Raw genomic sequence first — 24,890 nt, forward strand, 5'->3', positions numbered from 1 at the left:
CCTTCCTGCAGCCGCCTCCTACCCTCCCCTCGGGGTCTGTAACCCCAAAACCAACAGCTTGAGCGCCCGGCTGCGGCAGCAGGGGTAGGGGCGTGTCCCAAGGTGCCTTGGAAAAAATAAGACGTCCCCGAAGGATGCCAGCGCCTAGGATACCTTACAAACGAAATTGGCGGGGCAGCGGGAGCTCCCCCTCACTCCTCTCTGGAGAGAGGGCATCCCAGGTGTGCCTTAAACGCCTCCGATCTTGCAGTTTCCGGTTACAAAGGTCCCATCGCCGCGCAGGTCCCAGGTCCGCGTGATGTGGTTTATTGTGGCAACAGTTCCCTGGCGTCGAGCGCCTCCTGCCGAGCCCTGAAGCGCCCGAGGCTGGGGACAGCGGAGGCGCGGGGTCTGAGCGCTGGGCGCGCCGGGGGCGCTGCGCGCAGGGGCAGCAAGGCCACAGGAATCGCGCGCACCGCGCACGATGGGCTGCGGACCTTCCCAACCGGGTGAAGAAAGGAGACGCGTGCCCGCGCCCAGGAAGGGCTGGGAAGAGGGATTCAAGGTAAAAGCACACACACAAAACAGACAAACTGTACAGCCTCTTGCTTGGGAGGCCTGGCGAGTCCCACGCCTGGAGGCGGCTGCAGAGGGCCCTGCGGGCTATCAGAGCCCGCCGGGTGGTTGAGCACTGGGCGCACCGGGAGGGAGCGGCTTGCTTCAGCGGGGATTTAATTGCCTTCTCAACCAGGACTCGTGTTGCTCCAGGCCTAGCTTTCGGGTTTCAAGAACCCACAAAGGTGGTCACACCCCCGGACCAGAGGCGGGACTAACGGGGACAACGGCGCGTTCTGCGTGGAACTGGGCTTGTGGTGATGCTCCAGGAAAGATGAGACTTCCTGGGAGCCGCCCTGTATTATCGGTTCCCTTATGGGAGTAAGACCCGGAGGAGACCTCCGTAGCCGTCTGGCTGAGCTCTCGCTTCTCACAAGAGGATCCCGAGGCCCAGAGAGGTGGACCACTTGCCAGAGGCTGTACAGCTTGTTTTGGGGGGACAGCCGGAGACAGTACAGAATTGTCAGGAGTCTCATTTCAGGACTCTACCCACACTCCCGTAATTCTTCTAGAGATACGATGGGGCATTTTACCCTCCTAGGGTAGGGCATGGAGGAATGGGCTGGTGGAGGCAAAAATGAGGTCCATGATTCTTGACATCATCACTACCATCGCGAGACTTCCACAAAGAGAACTAGGAACCCACCAAGGTCCCTTCTAGAGGGATTATCCCAAGATCATGTTGCTGCTGCTGCTGCTGTTGCTAAATCGCTTCAGTCGTGTCCGACTCTGTGCGACCCCATAGACGGCAGCCCACCAGGCTCCACCATCCCTGGGATTCTCCAGGCAAGAACACTGAAGTGGGTTGCCATTTCCTTCTCCAATGCATGAAAGTGAAAAGTGAAAGTGAAGTCGCTCAGTCGTGTCCGACTCTTTGCGATCCCATAGACTGTAGCCTTCCAGGCTCCTCTGTCCATGGGATTTTCCAGGCAGTAGTACTAGAGTGGATTGCTATTTCCTTCTCCAGGGATCTTCCCAACCCAGGGCTCGAACTGGGGTCTCACACATTGTAGACAGACTCTTTACCGTCTGAACCACCAGGGAAGTCTGCTGCTGCTTCTGCGTCGCTTCAGTCGTGTCCGACTCTGTGCGGCCCCATTGACGGCAGCCCACCAGGCTCCCCTGTCCCTGGGATTCTCCAGGCAAGAACACTGGAGTGGGTTGCCATTTCCTTCTCCAATGCATGAAAGTGAAAAGTGAAAGTGAAGTCACTCAGTCGTGTCCGACTCTTAGCGATCCCATGGACTTCAGCCTACCAGGCTCCTCCATCCACGGGATTTTCCAGGCAAGAGTACTGGAGTGGGCTGCCATTGCCTTCTCCTCAGGGAAGTCTGCTGCTGCTGCTGCTGCTAAGTCACTTCAGTCGTGTCCGAACCTCAGCGACCCCATGGACTGCAGCCTTCCAGGCTCCTCCATCCATGGGACTCTCCAGGCAGGAGTACTGGAGTGGGGTGCCATTGCCTTCTCCGCAGGGAAGTCTAGGCAACCCTATTAATAAATTTGCCCAGAAAATCCAATTTAAGCCCATACTGTCTGCTGCAAACCAAGATAAAATGTCGCCCTTCTTATATTCCCTGATGGCTCAGTCGGTAAAGAGGCTGCCTGCATTGTAGGAGCCCGGGGTTCAATCCCTGGGTCGGGAAGATCCTCTAGAGAAGGAAATGGCAATCCACTCCAGTATTCTTGCTTAAAGAATCCCATGGACAGGTGGGCTACAGTCCATGGGGTCACAAAGAGTTTGACACGACTGAGTGGCTAACACACACACATTCCTAAAGGGCATGTTTGGAAATACAGTTTAAAGAGCAAACACTCAGCAGGCAGTGGGTAAGTCATTCTTCAGTATCAGTTACAACAGCTACCGTGTGTAAATACATTAGAAACAAACTGGACTTACTAGAGGCTGGGACTCAAGCATGGTCCTCGGGGGACTCCTGTGCCCAGATGCACACCTATTTCAGCACTGTTCTCTGCTTTCCATCCCAACTGCCACTGTCTGCTTTCAGGAAACCATTGCCTCTTACACTGGGTCTTTCTGCCTCTATCATCACCACCCTAACCAGTCCGTCTTCCACACTGCCACCTATCTTCCTGAGAAAAAGCTGCCTTTGTTGTGTAAAAGTTTACATTTGGTCTCATCAGTCTCTCTGATGTCATCCTCTCCTCACCAGTCCCTTGCATTCGTCTGCCAAACCAAGAAGCTGCAGTGCCCAGTTCTTCCAGGCTTCATCACACTCTGTGCCTTTCCCACATGCCATTCCCACTTCCTGGAATATTTTCCCTGGGCCCCATTCCTGGTCCTCCTGATGAACTCCTACCTGTCCCTCCACACTGAACCTGAGCTCCACTGCCCAAACACTGTGACGTTCCCTTATCCTGTGGTAGATGTTTGTTTAAAGCTCCTTTGCCCTCATAGATTTATGGGCTTCTTGGGAGGAATTTGATCATCTTTGTTATTCATCACTGTTGGGGAATAACATTAAGAATACTTTATTTTTATCTTTTTCCCCCAAATATATTAATGTGACTTTAAAGTACTAATCCATTCTGTTTTTCCCTTTTTTGGTACAAAAATCTTTTAAAATTTATTTTTACTGGCATGATTACATAGACTTCAGTAGAAGAAAATTTTCACTATTTGTGTTTGTTTTATGGCCATTATCATTTGTCCCATCTCATGGTTATTACTGAAAAAAATATACTTTTTTTTTTTTTATAGAAGAGGAGTGCTGAAAAGCAATTGTCTCCACGTGTCAAATACACTGGGTCCCTTTGGACCAAGCATTCCCAAGGCTGGGAGGGGTTCTGGGTTTCTTCCTGACCTTTCCTGGGTAAGACAGTCATTGCCCCTTGCTTGGATTTTTGTACAACACTCCTAACTAGTCTCCCTGGGTGCTTCCTTCACAACCAGCTTCCACCTGCCCTGCGGCTCCAATCTTTCACGTGACCTCCAGAGGGATCATTCTAAAATAAAATCTGATTATGTCCATTCTCTGCTGGAAAAAAGTCACTGACCCACTAGGTAGGCATATCCACCGATGGTCAAGAGTGTGACTACCTAGGTTTGATTTCTGGATTCACCACTTGTCAGCTGTGTGACTTGGGTCCAGTTATTTGACCTCTCTGTGCCCTGGCTTCCTTTTCTGTAAAATGAAAATAATGATAGTTATTTTGTAGAGTTGCTGGGAGGAATAAATGAATTCAGTTCACATTAAGTGCTCATACCAAAGCTTGGCACAGGATAAGCACTTAATATTAGTCATTGCAATCACTGTTATTACAATTATTGGTTATTGCAGTCATTATTAATATTAGTTATTGTAATCACTATTATTACAACTATTAGTTATTACAGTCACTAATAACGTTAGTTATTGTAATCGCTGTTATCACAATTATTTATGTGAGAAAAAACGCAAAGTTCTTAGCACACCTTACCAGCCACCCTCAAGCTGATGCTGATCAAATGCCCCAGTTTCATCTCTCCCTGCTCCCCTGTTCTAATCAAACTTCACCAAGGGTTCCCCGACTCCATTCTGTTCCTACCTCTGTGCCTTTGCCCCCACAGCCTCTTTCCTTCAGCTCTACCTTCTACATCTTCCTGGACCACAGAGAGATATACCCCCAGGTTTCAAGATGACTCAAGACCACTCTTCTCCATAACCCTACCCCTCCCCCCATGCTGGCAGAGTGAAACTCATACCTTCTCCCATCATATTTCAAAACATTTATTGTGCTTATTTATTTCTGTGCTAGCCTCCCATCCTAAGCTATTACTGAAGAAAAGAACTGTTTTTTGTCTCTTAGTCTCCAGCGCTCACTACAGTGTCTGATGCAAAGCAGACATTAATGAATGTTTTGGGATGACTGCATGTAAAGCTGATGCTGACATGAGCTCCTCAGATTCCTTCACCTCTTCTTGTCTCCTAGGAGCATAACTGAACTAATGACAGTAAGCAAGGAGGAAATTCGATATTAAAATGACCTGAAAATAGACTCAGACTTGACTCTCTTTCCCTACTCCAAACATTTGACTTTGGAAATCCAATCTGGGAAAAATATAATTATTAACAAAATACTCTCTGGCTATCAGAACAGTACTTTTTTTACCTTCATAAATGCACAGGGCTTGAGAGTTCCCTAGTTACGCAGTGTCTTTTAAATGAGATGAACATGTTTGCTTGCCTGAAATATTTATGTTTCTTAGCAGCTTGACTTTAAAATATTCTGAATCAAACTTCTTGAGATCTGCCTGCCGACTTTCTATTCACTGTACCTTTAGTGGCAAGAAGACATGGTAATAAAATAATACATAATAAAGAAAGCATGGGGAACTGTTCTTAGAAGAAATGCTCTTCTTCCATGTGATCAACTCAAAGTTTCTTGCCTTATGTAAAAGGAGAGAGACTAGATTGGAATAGATGATTTCTGAGTATCCTTTGCAGTTTCCTCCTAAACTTTGACAGGAAAATTGTCATCAATAAATGGAGTTAACTTTTTAAAGTGCATTTTTTTTTAAAAAATTATATTTCTAGTTGTTTTTGATTCAGTTCAGTTCAGTTGCTCAGTCACATCTGACTTTGTGACCCCATGACCCCATGGACTGCAGCATGCCAGGCTTCCCTGTCCATCACCAACTCCCAGAGCTTGCTCAAACTCATGTCCATCAAGTCGGTGATGCCATCCAAACATCTCATCCTCTGTCGTCCCCTTCTCCTCCTGCCTTCAATCTTTCCCAGCATCAGAGTATTTTCCAATGAGTCAGTTCTTCACATCAGGTGGCCAGAGTAATGGAGCTTCAGCTTCAGCATGAGTCCTTCCAATGAATATTCAGGATAATGTTTTTGGAGGGTTGCTATTTATTATTATCTTTATTTGAAGTAAACTACAGAGAATCAAATTTTAATGAGAAAAATTCTTCCTATATGTTTACAGACAAATACATTTATCAGTTATCTGCCAATAATTTGATTTAGGAAGGTTTCAGCTCCAGGGAACTGTGACAGATGACTCTCTCCTTCCAAACTGTTCATCAGATTTGTTTCCACAAAGCGTTAGAACACAACATATAATGCCATCAGACCAACCAACCAACAAACAAAATACCTTTCTATAGTTAAAAGTAATACCTTTCTTGGGATGCTGATAATGCCCATGCATAGCTGTTACTTTGGAATTCACAGCTTTTCACTTCTGTCTAACATTGGTAGATTTTTATCCCAAGACAGTGAAGCATAAAATAAAATTGATACAAAATATGAAAACGTTGATTCTGTACTTCTGCTACAACTTCATCTCAAGGACAAAATAAAACCTTCTACCCACCTCCCCACCCCCATACCATTACAGTTAGACTTCTCATTGGTGTAAAAATATAAACTCTGCATGCATAGACAGATCAGGAAAACTGTCTACACCGTATCCCCATGAGGCATAGATCTAATTAATTTTTAAATACCTCTCGTCTCTGAACTACATCTTTTCTCAAGTCTAGATTATGAAATTGGGTGTTAAAACTTCCAGCATGTGTTGCACATAGATAAGATATTTGAAAGACATCGTTAGTTTGCAAAAGAGAAAAACCTTAAATTTCTGCTCTAGAAACTGAAGGCTGTTGGTATATGTTCTTTTATGCTGGAAGATTGTGTTTCATTGGCTACAATTTGAGTTTTGGTCACTGACAGAGCTTGAAGGCAGACTGTATTTAAATAAGCATAAATGGGAAAGATTCTTGCTCAGGCCTGGATGAGCTGCTTTGATGAAACAATTGGGAGGTTGTGTGGAATTTAAATCTACTCTGACTTGTAGTTGACAGATATCTTTGTGAAAATCCACGTGTTAGACTAAAAACATTCAAACTTGCTCTCAGTTCCAATGTGGGCATTTTGTTTGTTTTGTTGTTGTTGCTGTTAAATCAGTTCCCCATTTCAGGATCTCCCCTGGGAAATCTTAAATGGCAAAATTAGTCCCCATGCATAACTCCGTGCTTTGCTAGGTTCAAAAACCGATGGATCTGTGAAACAAAAGGAACTTGTAAAAAATATCTGTTTTACTATCACTTCATAGATTGGGTTTTAATAGCTCATTTGGCAAGAGGAGCAAGAATGGTGGATATAATCTTTACCTTCAATGTGAACTGTGAGCCCCTTAAAGATAAACATCAGACAGGGTCTCCTTTTCCTGTTACCTGAAATATAAATATAATATGAGATATGTATACCTATAGCTATGTATCTGTATTTCATATAACAAAGGAAAAGGAGGCCCTCTCTGATAAAATATGACTGTTATTATATAATAACATAGCATGGAATATGTTATATGTAAAGATTATTTTCCTGGGTCAGCTTACTATTCAGGGACTGTATGCACAGTAACTAAGTCTAAGAAGAAAGAGATGAAGAGACAAAGAGAAAAGCCTGTAGTTGTTCTCACCCTTTATCTTTGCGCTGAGTCGTATTTCAGGACCGTTGAGTTTTTGTTTGCTTACTTCTTTGTTTGTTCAGTTGGTTGGTTTATCATATTTTCTTGTGTAGTTCTGAACCACAGAACTAATTAGGTCTCAACATAATGAACTGATATTGGTTTAGCTGCAGTGATTGTGTTCTGTAAACAGGATGATAAGCAATGCGAGTCTCCCTACTAACAGAACATACAAGAATGGCTAATAGAATTACGAGAACCTGAGGATGACAGGGGCCCTCAACCTATCAATGGTGCTTCATCCTTAACCTCTGAGGGAGCTTTGGAATGCTTCCAGAAAGTGGTCAGATGGACTCACCTATTTTAAATTGTTTTTTTGATTTGTTTTTTGTTTTTATTGTGAAAGTACCAAGAGCCAACTCACTGGAAAAGATCCTGATGCTGGGAAAGATTGAGGGCATGAGGAGAAGAGGGAAACAGAGGATGAGATGGTTGGATGACATCATTGACTTGTTGGACATGAATTTGAGCAAACTCCAGAAGATAGTGAAGGACAGGGTAGCTTGGCGTGCTGCAGTCCATGGGTTCACAAAGAATCCAAGGTGACTGAGGGACTGAACAACAGCAACCAAGAGTTTTATGCCGACGTCCTGGCTTCTTATTCTTTTCCTAGAGGGAATGTTTTCTGCTTGGTCCCTAGAGTCATAATTTAGAACCAGAAGGGGCCTCCCTCCTTTAAACTGAAGCTCTGAGAAGGTCTGTTATCCCTCCTTTCTAATATTTTGGGGCCCACTCTTTCCCCCACTTCCAGGGCCAGCGTCCCAGTCCCTGTTTAAATCCCATCTCACCTGGACAGTTGCAGTCCTCATACTGGTCATCCCGTTTTGTCCCTTCCTTCCCTCTACTCCTGCCATGGGTGCTAACCCAAGAGTGATTTTTCTAAAAATCACACCTGATCACTTTATTTTATGTAGAAAAAGCCTACAAAGGATTCTTGTTGCCTTCAGAACAAAATGGCACGTGTCTACTTGTCACAAAAGACTTTCCCACCTAAGCAGCTACCACTTTCTACATCAGTCTATTTCTGCTTAACTGGAATAACTCAAGTTTCTGAGCACTCCATGTTGTTTCACACCCCACAGTCCTGTGTACTTTTCCTGTGTCTAGAATGACCTTTTCCCTTTCCATCCTGGGACTTCAGGTTTCTCTGGTGGCTCAGTGGTAAAGAGTCTGCTTGCAATGCAGGAGACCTGGGTTCGATCCCTGGGTTAGGAAAATCCCCTGGAGAAGGAAGTGGCAACCCACTCCAGTATTCTTGCCTGGGAAATCCCATGAGCAGAGGAGCCTGGCGGGCTACAGTCCATTGGGTTGCAAAGGATTCGGACTAAACAACAACTGGAAGCTCCTTCATAAAGACCCAACTCAAGCATCTTCTCACTGACATTTTCCTCGATTTTCCCAGCGTCTAGAGCTGCATTTCTTGGCTGCTGGCACTGCAGCATCTTGAACTGTGTCCTGCTTCTGACGTCACATCACCATCTCCCTCTCTGTAGTCGTATCTTCTTCTGCCTCCCTCTTCTAAGGACACCTGTGATTACATTCAGAGCTCCCTGGATAACCAGGATACTCCTGCTATCATAAAGTCCTTAATTTAGTCACACCCGAGAAGTCTCTTTTGCCTTAAAAGGTCACATCGACAGGTTGCTGGGTACTATTCAGCCTCCCACAGATAACCAATTGACTAAGTATTCATAAAGCAGACCCTGCAACATTTTCATTTTCCAAGAAACCATTTTCTGGGACTTCTCTTGGTGGTGCAGTGGCTAAAACTCCACGCTCTGAATGCAGAGGGCCTGGGTTCAATCCCTGGTCAGGGGACTAGATCCCACATGCCACAGCTAAGACTTTACCTGCCGCAACTAAAGATCCTGCATGCTGCAATGAAGATTTAAGATCCCACAAGCTGCACCTAAAACCTGGTGCAAACAAATAAATAAATAAAAATACATTTAAAAAACAAAGAATTGTATATCACCTGTACTTCCAAAAAATTTTTAAAAAGAAGCCATTTTCTAAGAAGTCTTGACTCTCACAAAGCTATTCCCTTTTCACAGGCTGATGTTGGCGTGGCTCATTCTGGGGAGAATTATAGACCCCAGATTGAAACTTCACTGCCCGAGGATGCAATGGGCAGCCCCGGAGACCTGGACAAGCAGGCCCAGTTGGGAAGCTTACCTGGCACTATTCCAGAAAGTTTCCCATCTCCTAGTGAAAGAAACGGAAGACTAAATTCAGGTAACATCCCCGTATGTGTTGATCTCTGTAAAATACTGTTTCTCTGAATACATTTTATAATGTGTGTTTGGGGATCGCATCACTGCTTTTTGTGTTCCAGGTAGTGCTTCAAGTGATAAGGTCCCATCACTAAGACATTAGGAGTTAGCCTTAGGCCTTCATTATGTGAGTAATACTAACCATTACTTACTCACATCATGAGTTAATAAGATACTAAAAATTTTGTTGATGACATAATTAAAACTTTCTTTTTTACTTAAAACTAAAAGCCTTAGGACTTGCCTGGTGGTCCAGTGGCTAAGACTCTGAACTCCCAGTGCAGAGGGGCTGGGTGCGATCCCTAGTCAGGGAACTAGATCCCACGTGCTGCAACTAAGCTGCAGGCTGCATCGAAGGTGGAAGCTCCCACGTGCCGCATCTAAGACCCGGCACAGCCTGATTAATCGTTAACTCAAAAACTAAGAGCTCTTATTAGTGGTTGCATAAGGCCTTGGGAATAGGAGTTGCCTGGGCTGCAGTCCATGCGGTCGCTAAGAGTCGGACACGACTGAGTGACTTCACTTTCACTTTTCACTTTCATGCATTGGAGAAGGAAATGGCAACCCACTCCAGTGTTCTTGCCTGGAGAATCCCAGGGACGGGGGAGCCTGGTGGGCTGCCGTCTATGGGGTTGCACAGAGTCAGACATGACTGAAGCGATTTAGCAGCAGCAGCAGCAGGCTTTAGTTAAATTCCTCAAAACTCCCACCATACTAACATCTTTCCAAGGCAAAGTTCTACATTTAAAAAATTTGTAAAACCTACGTCAAACTATTTCTCCTGTCTCTCCCCATTCAAAGCTATCAGCAGATATATAGTAAAAGTATCTTCCGAAACATCAAAGACATAATTTTGACCTAGTGTGTTGTTTAGAAACTGTTAGTGGGCCTTTTTTTTTTTTAATGGTGTGTTTTCACTTTACTTGAGCTACCTTCTGGTGTTAAGAGATTTATTTATATTTCTTCAGCCTTTAAAACAAATTGAACTTATCAGAACTCCAAGGAAGAGTACTCTATTTTATTCGAAGGGGAAAGCTTTCATTTCATTCCTCATTCCCATAGTTTCTTTGCTAGGAACCAGTTAGAGTTGGAAAATAGATTGGATAGTAAGTGGCATTCTTTTACTTGGACTTTGTGGCGACTTGAGTTATGACAAACCTCCTTTTTTTAATGCCCATTTTATTTATCTTTTAAACTGAAGCATAGTTGATTTACAATATGGTATTAGTCTTAGGAGTGCAGCATAGGGATTCAGTATTTTTACAGATTATATATGCCATTAAAACTTATTACAAGATAATGGCTATAATTCCCTGGGCTATAAAATACATCTTAGTTGCTTATCTACTTTATGCATAGTAGACTATCTCTTCATCACCTACCTCTGTCTTGCACCTACTCTTTTCCTTCCGCCTTTGGTAACCACTAGTGTGTCTTCTATATCTGTGAGTCTGCTTCTGTTTTGCATATACATTTGTTTGTTATTTTTTAGATTCCACGTATAAGTGGTATTGTATAGTCTGTGTCTTTCTGTGTCTGATATTTCATTAAGCATAATATTCGCTAAGTCCATCACAAGTTTCACATTGCTCCTTGTCTTGTGCTTCTGACAGGGTGTAGCATGACCTCTAAGGATGAGGGAGGGGTAGGGGAAGCAGGGCAGAGATGCACCCCCCCTCGCCCTTGGTGTTGGGCCAGCACATGTATTTTTTCTCTCTGATAATTCTGTTGATGAGAATCCCTCCTAGACGGCAGTACGAATGCTCGCTATCGTGTTAACATACTACAGATCGTCAGGAGGATGGGGACCTGGGTGCCTCTGGACAGGCAGTCCTGCCATCTGTATACACTGTTGAGAGCGGTGTGGGGAGGGAGGCCCCGGGGAAGCAGGAGAGAGACCAGCGGGGCAGGGGCTGGGCCACAAGAGCCGGTGTTTTCAAAATGCAGTGCCGATTTGTTTTCAGGGAAGGGCTTCCCACAGGATGAATAAGAACCAGTGCCCTGAGCCTTCTATTTGTTCTCACCCCAGTTTCCTCTGGGGCTTCCCAGGTGGCGCAGTGATCAAGAATCCACCTGCCAAGGCAGGAGACACAGAAGACATGAGTTTGATCCCTGGGGTGGGAAGATTCTCCTGGAGAAGGAAGTGGCGACCCACTCCTGTTTCCTTGCCTGGGAAATCCCATGGACAGAGGAGCCTGGGGGCTACAGTCCATGGGGTCGCAGAGTCAGACACGACTGCAGCAACTTAGTGTGTATGCAGTTTCCCCTCAGTCTCCTCTCCGCATCCCTGCTCTTCACAGCTACAGAGTATATTTGTTAAAAATTTCAAGAAGGTTAATATTCTTAAGTGAGGGACATCTGGTTTGTGTGTGTGTACATCTGGGGGTTTTTCCTATCTTCCCATTACAAATTCATGAAAACTGTCTTCGTTAAACAGTGATGTTAGAAATTTTTATGAAAAGACTTCATCCACTGGATGGAAAGAGCTTCTTAAAACACAAGAGAGCTCACTTCTTTCATTTTTTTTTAAAGTGTCAGTGGCTGCTGCTGCTGCTGCTGCTGCTAAGTCACTTCAGTCGTGTCCAACTCTGTGCGACCCCATAGACAGCAGCCCACCAGGCTCCCCCATCCCTGGGATTCTCCAGGCAAGAACACTGGAGTGAGTTGCCATTTCCTTCTCCAATGCATGAAAGTGAAAATTGAAAGTGAAGTCGCTCAGTCGGGTCCAACTCTTAGCAACCCCATGGACTGCAGCCTCCCAGGCTCCTCCGTCCATGGGATTTGCCAGGCAAGAGTACTGGAGTGGGGTGCCATTGACGAGAGACTATTTATTTAATTTATTTTGGGTGTGCTGTGCAGCATACAGTATCCTGACCAGGAATCGAACCCGTGCCCCCTGCACTGGGAGCATGGAATCTTAACCACTGGACCACCAGGGAAGTCCTGAGAGCTCATTTCCAAGGACCCCTCCTGGCACCTTTATTTTATGAGGTTGTGAAAATGGGATGCTTCCTTGCTTCCTTATATAATTGGGTGATGTGTAATGGGGCGGTCCCTCTCATTAGTGCTCCCCTAGAAACTGTTTCTGTGCCATTTTTAGAATCACTGATAAAAACTTGGCTACCACTTGACTCCAATTCTGATTTGGTTCAAAGACTCTTTTCAAAAAGGCATGCTTTTACTTATGTAGATTTAGCAGATGGCGTAATTGTAAACTCAGGGTTGCAGAACTAGAAGTCTCTTGGCAACATCATGCTGTTTATCTTTTGTATACAAAGCATAGAAACCAAACTGCAACTCATGAGAGTCACTGAAAGACTATCTCATTTGTGCCTGTGGTTTAGCTTCATAATTATTGCACAGAACCCATGTAATCGTACCCAAGTGTATATGTGTTGTTACAACAAAAATGTAGTATATAGCAGCACATGAAAGACTTTTTTGTTATGTTAATATTCCAACCTGCTAAGTAAACATTATATTATGTTGATGTGTATCCTCTGTAAGAACATAAAGGATTTGAACTTCAAAGGATTATAAAGATTTGTAATAGAAACATATTTAGGTACAAGTGTTGAGACTAAGAATTAATAATTTAGCATGATTTATAAGGCATGTAATTAGCATTTGACTGATAAAATCATTGTGCTTAAATTTCACTGTCTCTTTTTCTTTCCCTTTGGAAGACCTAGTGATCAATGGATTAATCCATAAACCCCAACCCTTAGAGAATCGAGAGCGACAAAAGTCATCAGACATTCTGGAGGAGTTAATTGTTCAAGGAATAATACAGAGCCACAGCAAAGTATTTAGAAATGGAGAATCATACGATGTCATGGCAAGTAATTTTGTAATTAACACTAACTTGTAGGAAAAATGAGCTTTCCAGGTGGCTTGGTGCTGAAGAAAATGCCTGCCAGTGCAGGAGACTCAAGAGACTCAGGTTCGATCCCTGGGTCAGGAAGATCCCCTGGAAAATAATAATCCACTCTAGTATTCTGGTGTCCATGGGGTTGCAAAGAGTCAGACACGACTGAGCGACTTCACTTTCACTTTCTAGTATTCTTGCTGGGAAAATTCCAAGGACAGAGGAATCTGGTGGGCTACAGTCCATGGGGTCGAAAAGAGCTGGACATGACTGAGTGACTCAGCATGCCCTACATAGTTAAAGATAGCAACAGGATATGACTGATCACAAGTTATTTTTTCCAGCAATATGCATCTTAGTGTCACAATACAGATTATACTATAGCATTTATCTAAGCCAGTTTTTTCCTCCCATTAACTCCCTCACCCCTCCACACACCATCCTTCTCTATGGATTCAGAAATTGCCTGATCATTAATGATTAATGAATCCAATAAACATATCTTGGGTTTTACCAAACTTGAAACCTAAGACCCACTGAATAAAATGCCTTCCTTCTTTCAGCAATTTTTATTAAACATTACCTCTGTATTAGGTATGTGACTATAGAACTAAATGCTGGGTTATCCAATAAGAAAATAGGCCTAAATACCAAAGCTAAAGCAGATATGCTTATCACTTATATACACATCTAGAAGTCAATCATGAGGAAATGAAATGATAAAAATTGTTATACCCTATTTTTCTTTGTCAATTCATCTTAATCAATCATTGTTTTTCTGTAGTGTGAGCAGTTTGTTTTAGCCTGATTTTAACTGGTTGTGGTCAAAGTCTTGAGTCCTTCACTTTTTAATAAGTTCTTTGTAAACCTGTGGTGAGGATAGCAGGCTTGGTGTTGTTTTGCTTAGTTCTCTTGTTTGTTTGGGTTTCTTTTTAAGCCACTGCTCCCAGCAGTACCTGTAATCCTAAAGCATAGACAGAGGAAAAAAGAAGATAAAAGGAAGAAATAACACAGACAAGAGGCCTAAGGGAAAACGAATAGGAAAGGAAAGAATGAAACTGAAATGATGGAAATTAAGGCCTGAAATTATATCAAAGCCGCCTCAGTGGTGGCCAGTCTCCTGTGTTGTAGGGAAAACAATCAATAGGGAATAAAAAGATTCATTATTGAAATCAAGTTTGCCACCTAGACTAAGTCACTTAGTGTTTCAATAAAGGTAATTTCCTTCTCTGTGTGTGGGACTTGCTGAGAACTCATGAATAAAAGCCAACATGGTATTTTCTTTTGAAGAAGGAAAAAATAGGTGCTACAGAAAGTATTCAGCGAAAGGAAGGAGATTGTTAAGCCTTATGAATGATATTATCAAGCTGCCAATAATAAGAGGAAGTGAGGGAAGGTAAAAATGGACCATATGATGGAAAAACTGATGCCAACATAATGACAATTTACATTTGTATAAGACCAGCTATCAGGATACAGGGCATTTTGGAGTACCTTATCTTACTTTCCTTTGGAGAAGGAAATGTCAACCCCCTCCAGTGTTCTTGCCTGGAGAATCCCAGGGACGGGGGAGCCTGGTGGGCTGCCGTCTGTGGGGTCGCACAGACTCAGACACGACTGAAGCGACGTAGCAGCAGCAGCAGCGTCTTACTTCAAAGTACTAAAAAATGATGTGTCTTTAATATGAAAAAGGCTAGGAGAGATTTTTTTCTTGTAGATGAATCTCGGGGGAATCAGAAAATAAAAAGTGGATCAAAAAAAAAAAAAAAAAAAGACAGGAGAGCCATCTGGAGGAAGATAGATTGTGTGGACATTCAGTAACTAAGCAATGCCTTCTGAAGAGAAATGCTATTGTCCCTTGATGCTCACACCAGTGGGAGTAGCATTAAAATATTTTTCAGTGATTCCAATGCCAGAGATGAATGAATTCAGACTCAGACCTCACCAGGGCATCAGCAAGGTTAATTAATATTAGCTACATCATGAAAGAAACGTATCTATTAAAAAATGAAAACTACAGGCTTGGCTTTCAATAACATCATTAAGAAAGCCAAAGATGAAGGCTGCATTTGTATTCGTATTATGCAGAAATGGAATGGTGGTGGAGCATAGTTGGAGTGTTCTCAGAAGGATTTAAATGTGACAGGACTTCAGAGGTAGGCAAGAATAACACAGTTTGTTTGTTGTTTTTTTGGTTTGGAATTGGGCCAAGATGTCCAACAAAAGCCAGACTTGCAACAGGCCAGAACAGTAATGCATCTTATTACCCAGCACAGTCCTTAACCTGAACATTCGCATCACCCAGGAAGCTTTCAGAACTCCTGGGACCAGTGGCAAAGGCTGGGCCCCAGAATGTGGTGCTTTTGAAAGCTCCCAGGGTCCTCCTGAGCAGCCCAGGCTGAGAAGTACTGCCCTGAAGTGTCAATAAAAATGTACACCAAGCCTTCACATTCATGATCAAGCTGGGAAGGGTTAAAGCTTTCGAAACTAAAATTCCCCCATTCACCCTGAAAGAAAGTCCTAAAATATTCCAGAAAATAGAGCATGTGTTCACTAGAGGACTAAGACGGTACCTAGGAAGCGTATGGAAATGAAGAGATATAATTGCTCAGGGTCACGGGTGAAGTCTCTTTCAATTCATGTGTAGCTGAGAACGTGTATGTTAGACACCAGAGATCTTGAATATCTGGGGGAAAGTTATAAGGCCAATGCAAAAAGATGAGAATGAATATCGAAGGACTGAAAGGGGAACCATATTAAGAATGAATATATCATGAGACAGTTAATACTTTTAACTAAGAAACAAAGAGCCGAAGGAAACAAAAGGGGGATAGTCCAAAAAGAAAGCAATGTTAGTGTCAGTAGGTACTACAATAGGTTGGATTCAGACATGTAAACACCATTCTTCACTAGGGGCTTTAAAAAAAAAACTTTAAATGAAATATTATGAGAAAAAAAATCAGAACAGTAAATGTGAGAGTACTTTAAAAATAAGACTTCTTAAGTAGACCTATAGTTACTTAAATATAAGGGAATTTTTGACGTAGATCTGTCCCCGTCTTAGCTATGTTGTTATCTTTAATTCCGTCATCCTTTAGAGTGAAATAGAATAAAGGATGCTGAAAAGGGGACTCCCCTATGACCTAGTCTCTTCCTAGAAGTCCACAGCTGTGTTTTTGTCCAGGGGCCCCCATTGTCTTTTTGTTTGTTTGTTTGGCTGCTCCATATGGCACGTGGGATCTTAGTTCCCCAACCAGGGATGGAACTCCTGCCTCCTGTATTGGAAGTGCAGAGTCTTAACCGCTGGACCACCAGGGAAGTACTCCCTGTCGTCTTTTTTCTCAATTTTTTTCATCATCTGCTTTTTAGCCAGTACTATGTCTGTTCCTGGATAACCTGCCTGAAAGCATATTCATACTAATAGGTGTTACGTTCACTCAGAATTATAATGATATGTAAGAACTACAATGTTAAGAAGCTAAATTATCAGACCAGTGAATCGTCCAGTACATTTTAAAACATTCTCATAAGACTCCAGTGACTGTATTATAAATGTATATTGGTTTTATGTACACGTGTACACATGTGTATGGCTTGGTACAGATCTCTTTAAAGAGATGGGATCAGCTCTCATTTATCCACATAGGTATTATCCACTTTGTTGTTGTTTAGTCACTAAGTCAACCAGTCAATCCTAAAAGAAGTCAGTACTGAATATGCATTAGAAGGACTGATGCTGAAGCTGAAACTCCAATACTTTGGCCACCTGATGAGAACTGACTCACTGGAAAAGACCCTGATGCTGGGAAAGATTGAAGGCAGGAGGAGAAGGGGACAACAGAGGATGAGATGGTTGGATGGCATCACCAACTCAATGGACATGAGTTTGAGAACACTCAAGGAGTTGGTGATGGACAGGGAAGCCTGGTGTGCTGCAGTTCATGGGGTTGCAAAGAATCGGATATGACTGAACTGAGTCTCTAAGTGATGTCCGATTCTTTGCAACCCCAGAGGAACCCCACCAGGCTCCTCTGTCCATGGAAATTCCCAGGCAAGTATTCTGGAGTGGGTTGCCATTTCCTTCTTCAGGGAATCTTCCTGACCCAGGGGATCAAACCCAAGTCTCCTGAATTGTCAGGCAGATTCTCTACCACTGAGCTACCAGGGAAACCCATTATCCACTTAAGATTCTTTTATCCCAAACTCATTTCTCCCATCCTGTGTTTCCCTGCACAAGACTCTCAATCCTCTGTTGAGTCCTCCTATCTCTGGTCCAAGATGATTCCCATTTCAAGCCAATTCCTGTCCTTGATAACTTTCAATACTGTTAGGGAATTTGTTGACAATATATCAGAGTTTCTAACATTGTTGAACCGCATGGGGAGTTTTTTTTAAGGGGGAGAGAAGTTGACCAGATAAAGACAAAATAATGGCAGTTCACGCTCAGAATGACTGTCTTGGAGGTTTTAACAATGAGCAGGAATGACAGATCTCTTCTGAGAATCTGCCTTACTCTAAGCACAAGACTCTCATAAGAGAGTATAGCCAAAGTAAGTTTATTTGTCGGTCAATAGTTAACTAGAAATGTGCTGAGGGTACCAGAAGTAATGTATACGAGGTAGGTTGGCTAGAAACAAGACCCCTCAACTTATTACAGCGTCTTTGGGCATGCAATCCCCTGCTGCTGCTTGTAAAGAAAACAGTTGAACTAACAACTTCTATAGCTTTTGAAGCTGATTTTTTGTATGGTTTCTATGGGTAGCTCTCTAGGTATAACGTGTACATATAATGCTATCATTTTTGATAAATGGTACAAAATGATAGTTGATAACGCCTGACTTCATAAAATCCAGTGGTAAAGAATACAGATAGATTTTCTCAGGTCTTTGAAGGCTTTTCTTTAAAATGTCAAACTCAAGAAAGGACAGGGGTTGCCCAAGTAGGATTAACCTCCACAAGGGGTAGGAAGCACATGGTTTCTTAAGAGTCATTTTTGGATAAAGCCACAGGAAGAGTCCACCCAAACTGGAAAGCCCAAGTTCTCTGGAAACTGTTGATCTCATCACTTAAATCAAGGTTCAGATCCTGTGTAAGCCTGAAGGAACCTTTGTTTATTGGATTTTAGATGACTGTATCATATTCTCCTTAGCCCTCTCTGAGTGAACGGCCCTAAAAAAACTATCTTCTCCTAATTTTACAGTCTCTCTAACTGAGCCCCCAAAGCAAGCATATCTGTCTTTTCAGCAGGTGGCTTTGGCCAGCAGGGAGCCTAAAAGCCAATGGTCATAAAAAAATAGAACAAGGGTGGGGGAGGGGAACTTGCTTTGACAAACATCTCCCAGTTCTCCTGCAGTGCACAATTTCTCACCACATAAAACTGTCTGAAGGCTGCAACTGAGCCAAAACTTTAATAAATGTTCTTCCTCTAAAAGGCTTTCCAAGAATCATAGATATTAAAGCTGGAAGGAACCTTAGCCATCCTCAGCAGATTGCAGAGCAGCGTCTATGGTATAATTTTGAGAAAAGTGAGTCCAGATAGACGAAATGCTTTGTGTCAGGTCACCCAATGGGTAGCAGTGGTAGACCCAGGATGAAATAGAGTCCAGGAGTCCTGCCTGCTGGCCCCCAAGCTTCTGAATCTCATTTGTCCCCTTCTTGACAAGTACTGTGTTTGGTGTGATTCCGTGTGCTGTCATTGAACAAAGTCCATGCTTTCACTGAATGAAAAGCAATCACCGTTTATCGAGTGGCATAACCTCAGATATGCAGATGACACCACCCTTATGGCAGAAAGTGAAGAAGAATTCAAAAGCCTCTTGATGACAGTGAAAGTGGAGAGTGAAAAAGTTGGCTTAAAGCTCAACATTCAGAAAATGAAGATCATGGCATCCAGTCCCACCACTTCATGGGAAATAGATGGGGAAACAGTGGAAACAGTGTCAGACTTTATTTTTCTGGGCTCCAAAATCACTATAGATGGTGACTGCAGCCATGAAATTAAAAGACGCTTACTCCTTGGAAGGAAAGTTATGACCAACCTAGACAGCATATTCAAAAGCAGAGACATTACTTTGCCAACAAAGGTCCATCTAGTCAAGGCTATGGTTTTTCCTGTGGTCATGTATGGATGTGAGAGTTGGACTGTGAAGAAGGCTGAGCACTGAAGAATTGATGCTTTTGAAATGTGGTGTTGGAGAAGACTCTTGAGAGTCCCTTGGACTGCAAGGAGATCCAACCAGTCCAGTCTGAAGGAGATCAGCCCCGGGATTTCTTTGGAAGGAATGATGCTAAAGCTGAAACTCCAGTACTTTGGCCACCTCATGCGAAGAGTTGACTCATTGGAAAAGACTCTGATGCTGGGAGGGATTGGGGGCAGGAGGAGAAGGGGACAACAGAGGATGAGATGGCTGGATGGCATCACTGACTTGATGGACGTGAGTCTGAGTAAACTCCGGGAGTTGGTGATGGACAGGGAGGCCTGGCATGCTGCAATTCATGGGGTCACAAAAAGTCGGACACAACTGAGCGACTGATCTGATCTGATTGCATACTTTCCTTTTATAAAAAACAAAGACTGTGAAACGTGTATTACTAAACCTATTTTACAAATGAGGAAGGGAAAGCCTACAGAGTTTATGAGTTTGCGCAAAGCCACACCGTGACTGACCCAGGATTCAAACCCAAGGCTGCACGAGTCTGGGTCTGGTGCTCTTCCTGCTGTGCTGAACTGTCTCTCTTTGTGTGATTTATCTTCTCAGTAACTACCATCTTGCAATCTGAAGACACAGTCTTTTAGATATGAAAATGAATATCAATAGCTCCTTTGTCTTTAAAAGTCTTTAGAGAAATTAACTAGAATTATACACAGGGGTACTACCTAGTCTGGAGATACTGTGGATTCAGTTTCAGGCCAATGCGATAAAGCAAGTTAGTGTGTTAGTTGCTTAGTTGTGCCCAACTCATTGTGATTCTACGGATTGCAGCCTGCCAGACTCCTCTGTTTATGGAATTCTCCAGGCAAGAATACTGGAGTGGGTTGTATATAGTATAATTTCATTGAGTGGTTGAACATGACAGATGCACTGTGAATATATTAATATATGTACATAGATACGTGGGCATGGGGCTTCCCTGGTGGCTCAGGTGGTAAAGAATCTGCCTTCAATGCAGGAGACCCAGATTCGACACCTGGGTTGAGAAGATCCCCTGGAGAAGGGAATGGCAATATAAGCATAGAGAATATCTGGAAAGACATAGTTTATGCTGATGAATGCATTCAAGGCCCAGCTGGTTAACAGAGGAGTCAGTTCAATTCAGTTCAGTTCAGTTGCTCAGTCATGTCCAACTCTTTGCAACCCCATGGACTGCAGCATGTCAGGCCTCCCTGTCCATTACCAACTCCCGGAGTTTACTCAAACTCATGTCCATTAAGTCGGGGATGCCATCCAACCATCTCATCCTCTGTCATCCCCTTCTCCTCCTGCCTTCAGTCTTTCTCAGCATCAGGGTCTTTTCCAATAAGTCAGTTCTTCACATCAGGTGGCCAGAGTATTGGAGTTTCAGCTTCAGCATCAGTCCTTCCAATGAATATTCAGAACTGATTTCCTTTAAGATGGACTGGTTGGATCCCCTAAACAGAGGATTAGGGGACTATTTATGTATTGTTTTAATTTTTCATAACCAAGGTATATTATTTTTAAAAATTAAACTTTCTTTGCAAACCCTTTACAACAGTTTGCTGGACCCATGGACTGTAGCCCACCAGTCTTCTCTCCATGGTATTCTCCAGGCAAGAATACTGGAGTGGGTTGCCATGCCCTCCTCCAGGGGATCTTCCTGACCTAGGGATAGAACCCATGTCTCTTATGTCTCCTGCATTGGAGACATAAAGAGGAGACTCTTTACCACTGGCACCACCTGGGAAGCCCTCATAGTAAATAGTATGGTTTTTTTTTTTTTCTGTTGTCATGAAACATGTGGAAAGAACCAACAGCAAAGCCCAGTGCAGAGCAGAGTTGCTGTATCAGTGATTGTTAAGCCTCTCCTTCATAAGACCGAAAGTTCTAACACTAATCTCAATCCCAAATGAAAGTCTTTTGTTGCTTGTGGAATATTAAAAATCATGGGGTTTAACTTTTTACCTTGAATTACAAATGCATCCAGCATTCATTTGCCACCGTTTCCCATCTTGTTTGTGTTCTTCGGATTTTTTTTCCTTCTTATCAGCCCTCTTCCATCTCTGCATTTTTGTTTTTTGGTTTTTTTTTTTTTTTTAAATAATAGTTTGTTTTTTTCCTAGACATCCAATAAATTATGTTTTCTTTAGGAATTAGTTCTGTTGTTACCAGGAATTAAGTCTTTAGGAGTGAGTTCAGTTTTTACCAGTTTTCACATAATGGTTTTTAAAATCTATCCAAAAATCTGTTTAGATTTTTGGACTAACACATTAAACAATGTTTATTCACTCTCTCTTGCCTTTCTCTTTGCCAGTGAATACATTTGTCTGTCCATTTAAAAAAGTGTCTTCCTCCAGGTGAGCACTACCGAGAAGCCACTGAGAAAGCCACCAGCCAGGCTGAAAAAACTTAAAATCAAGAAGGAAGGAAAAGATTTCACGATGAAGGACATAGAAGAGAAGATGCAGGCAGTGGAGGCGCGCAGGAAGGTAACCCAGCTCTCACACGAGGGGCGCTGCTCTGAATGAGTGCATCCTCTCTAATCAGCAGCTTTCAGACAAATTGTATGGATTGTATTAATTCTTTTAGTGATCTCTGTGCTTCCCATGCTGTATACTTAATTTTTTTAAGTTCTCTTTGTGTGGTGAAGAAATGAAGCACCATCTTGAATTTGGTCAAATTACAGCTTCATCCGTAAAGCCTAAGGAAGCAATATCTAGTTCTGAGAATTAAGTATGATATTTTCTTCCTATTAAAAAAAGAGAGAGAAACATCAGTTGGGGCCCCGGGTGGCAGAAGGTCTCGGTTGGAGGATGGGAGCTGAGCGGAGGCTGTGCAGACCTCAGACAACGCCTGCAGCGTTCACACACACATGGTCCCCATCACCCTCTGTCTGCCATTATTTTAGGAACCAGCCTTCATGGCTTTGGTCTGATAGCCTTTACTTGCGTATCTCTTGTTGGCCTCCCAAAGAGCAAGGACTAGCCAATAGCTCCTTGAGAGTGTCTGGAGGGTATGGGGGTGGGGGGTGGGGAAGTGTCTGTCTCCTTCAATAGTAATTCCTCAACCTCTGTTGAATGACTGCATAATGAAATAGAGAAGCCAGGAATGTTCGTTACAGGCAGTATTAATGAGAACTTGGAGAGAGTTACTTGGACTCTTTTTTCAAACTTTAACCCTGCTTTTCAGACTAAAGAAGAAGAAATAAGAAAAAGGCTACAGAGTGACCGACTTCCGGCCCCAGCCCATCATTCAGATTCAGCTGAACTGGTTGGGGAGGACATTCTGTTTGCAAAAGGACTCAAAACCGTGAGTTGTGCCGAATTTGAACCATCTGACCTGCAGGAAGGAAAACTGCTGAAAAGGAAGAAGAGTACAAGTGAAACTACCTCTGACAATAGAAACTACAGTTACGAAAATATCGGGGTTGTGGAGTCAGACATGTCCTACAACCAAGCAGACGACGTATTCTGATAAAACGTAAGCCATTTTATGTGAATTTCAGGAAAAGGCATCCATTTCCCCAAGTGTGACATTCTTTGTCTGTCTCCGGTTTTCTTTGACTGCCTGACCCCTCACCCCCTGGGATGTGCCTTGGGCTTTAGGAATGATTGTGAGAGCTGCCTGGGCTGGAGCTCAGTTGAGTGGACTAAACGGCTAGTCTGGCTTTCAAAAAAAATAAATAAAAGGAAAATTTGACCAACTTTGGTTTTATAGAGTTGTTGTTCTCCTTAAGTGTGGCTTCAAACATTGTGAAAATGCCTTTCATTTGTGAGCACCTTTCAGCTTCCATTAATGTGTTTGTGACAAATAAAATCCTTCTTTGTGGTTCCTGCCCCTCGGCTGTGTCCACCCCCTGAGGGTCCTTTAAGACAAATTGTATGGATTTGTGTTAAGTATTTTCATGATCTGTATGCTTCATACGCTGTATGTTTAGGTGTGGGGTTTTTTTTTTCTTTTAACTCTCTGTGTTGTGATGAAAGAAAAATCCTAATGGTGGCTAAATTACATTTCATTCACAAAATTTAAGAAAGCAACACCCAATTCTCAGAATTAAGTGAAGTATGGAATTTTCTTCATGTGAGAAAAGAAAAACTTTAATTGGAGCTGGTGGGGGAGGAGGTCCAGCGCCTGACTTCCCGGAGGAGTTTCCAGGCCCTCATCTTCCTGGAATTACACTGTGGTTCTTCTGTTTCCTCACCACCCTCGTCCAATCAGTTATCAGGTCCTGTGAGTCTACATTATATGAAGATCTCTTGTATCCATGTTTATACTCTCTCCCGTCATTACCTAGTTCAGACCATCTGACCATCATTCAGCTAGATTACTACAATCGTCTTTCTTTTTTCAATGGTCTTGAGAAATGGAATATTCCTGCCATATCAGTAAACAAGGATGTAACAGTCATCAGACTGTAGCCCTGCAGCGTGAGTCGATGAGCCCTGAGGGATTCTGGTAGGAAAGCATACGTGCCATCTAGCAGCCATCAGATTGCAGCCGCTCCCTACGATGAGCCATGAGGAAACTCAGGATCTGAAAATACAGGAAAGGGCCCCAGATAGCTGAGGTGCATATCAAAGGCATGACTTCAGTGAGCCCAGACTCTTGAATCTTCCCATACATAGAAAAGTACTAAATTCCTTAACTTGACACATCTAGTTTCTTTAATTAACAGTGATCTTTTGATGTTCCAAACTACCTGCCCTTTATTGTAAAACTCTTATATATCCTAGCTCCTCTTCTCGGAGCCTCGGAGGAGTTTCTCAAGCTCTCTGAAATGCTGTCTCCTGGGCTACAGTCCTCATCCATCCCAAATAAAACTTAACTCTCAACTCTCATATTGTGCAATTTTTTTCTGATAGTAAAAGAAGTCTGACTTTTTTTATACTGAAAAAAGAGTCTTTTCAGTATTTATTCAATGGTCTTCTGCTGAAACCCTTTGTTGGTTCCCTTTCATGATCAAGGTAGAGTCCAGACTTCTTTTTCTGACTGGTAAGACCCTCTGCTTTCATAATTCACTTCTGCTGAATTTCTGCTTCTTCAAACTTCACACGCTCCCTAGTCTTTGGGCCTTTGTGCTGTTCCCTCCTTCCTCTCTCCCCATCTCACGGCTTTACTTGACTAATACCCTCTTGTTTCTCCCGTCTCCACTCAGACACCACTTCCTCTGATGTCCCTGGTCTGGGTTGATGGCCCTCTCTCATAGTTGCCCTTTGGTATTCCGGGTTACCTGCCATCTCTGTAGAAATTGGCTGATGCATGTCCGTCTTCCCCACCAGACATGTCAGTTCTAACAGGGCAGAGGATGGGTTCATCTTGACCTCGGTTGCGGTTTTGTACCTTGGAAAGTGACTAGCACATGATATATGCTGTGTAAATATTTCTTCAGTGGATGAGTCATTACACCCTCCTCCAACAGCCGGAGGAGAGCCCAGGAGATGGCTGGGGAATCATGGCTGGGGGCAGTGCTGACTTGAGCAGAAGATCACTGGGTAC

General features: G+C 43.1%; 1 protein-coding gene and 1 long non-coding RNA gene across 3 annotated transcripts in view; one reads left to right on the forward strand and one right to left on the reverse strand.

Moving 5' to 3' along the window:
* LOC129645473 (uncharacterized) overlaps positions 1–292 on the reverse strand; it is a 32,340-nt gene extending 32,048 nt beyond the window's left edge. The window contains exon 1 of the long non-coding RNA XR_008711365.1: positions 154–292. This is a non-coding gene — a long non-coding RNA (uncharacterized LOC129645473). The remainder of the gene's footprint in view (positions 1–153) is intronic.
* Positions 293–340: 48 nt separating this feature from the next.
* Positions 341–22,870, forward strand: STMND1 (stathmin domain containing 1). Of its 2 annotated transcripts, none has more exons than XM_055570698.1 (5): positions 341–544; positions 9,132–9,312; positions 13,037–13,188; positions 21,752–21,883; positions 22,584–22,870. In XM_055570698.1, the coding sequence occupies exons 1-5, from the start codon at positions 464–466 to the stop codon at positions 22,866–22,868; spliced, it is 831 nt and encodes a 276-aa protein (XP_055426673.1). In that variant the 5' UTR covers positions 341–463; the 3' UTR covers positions 22,869–22,870. The 2 variants fall into 2 exon arrangements, with proteins under 2 accessions (XP_055426673.1, XP_055426674.1); XM_055570699.1 differs by having other exon boundaries at positions 409–544; positions 9,115–9,312.
* The last annotated feature ends 2,020 nt before the right edge of the window (positions 22,871–24,890 follow it).

This window comes from Bubalus kerabau, chromosome 3 (genome assembly GCF_029407905.1).
Source record: "Bubalus kerabau isolate K-KA32 ecotype Philippines breed swamp buffalo chromosome 3, PCC_UOA_SB_1v2, whole genome shotgun sequence".
Taxonomy (NCBI): Eukaryota; Metazoa; Chordata; class Mammalia; order Artiodactyla; family Bovidae; genus Bubalus; species Bubalus kerabau.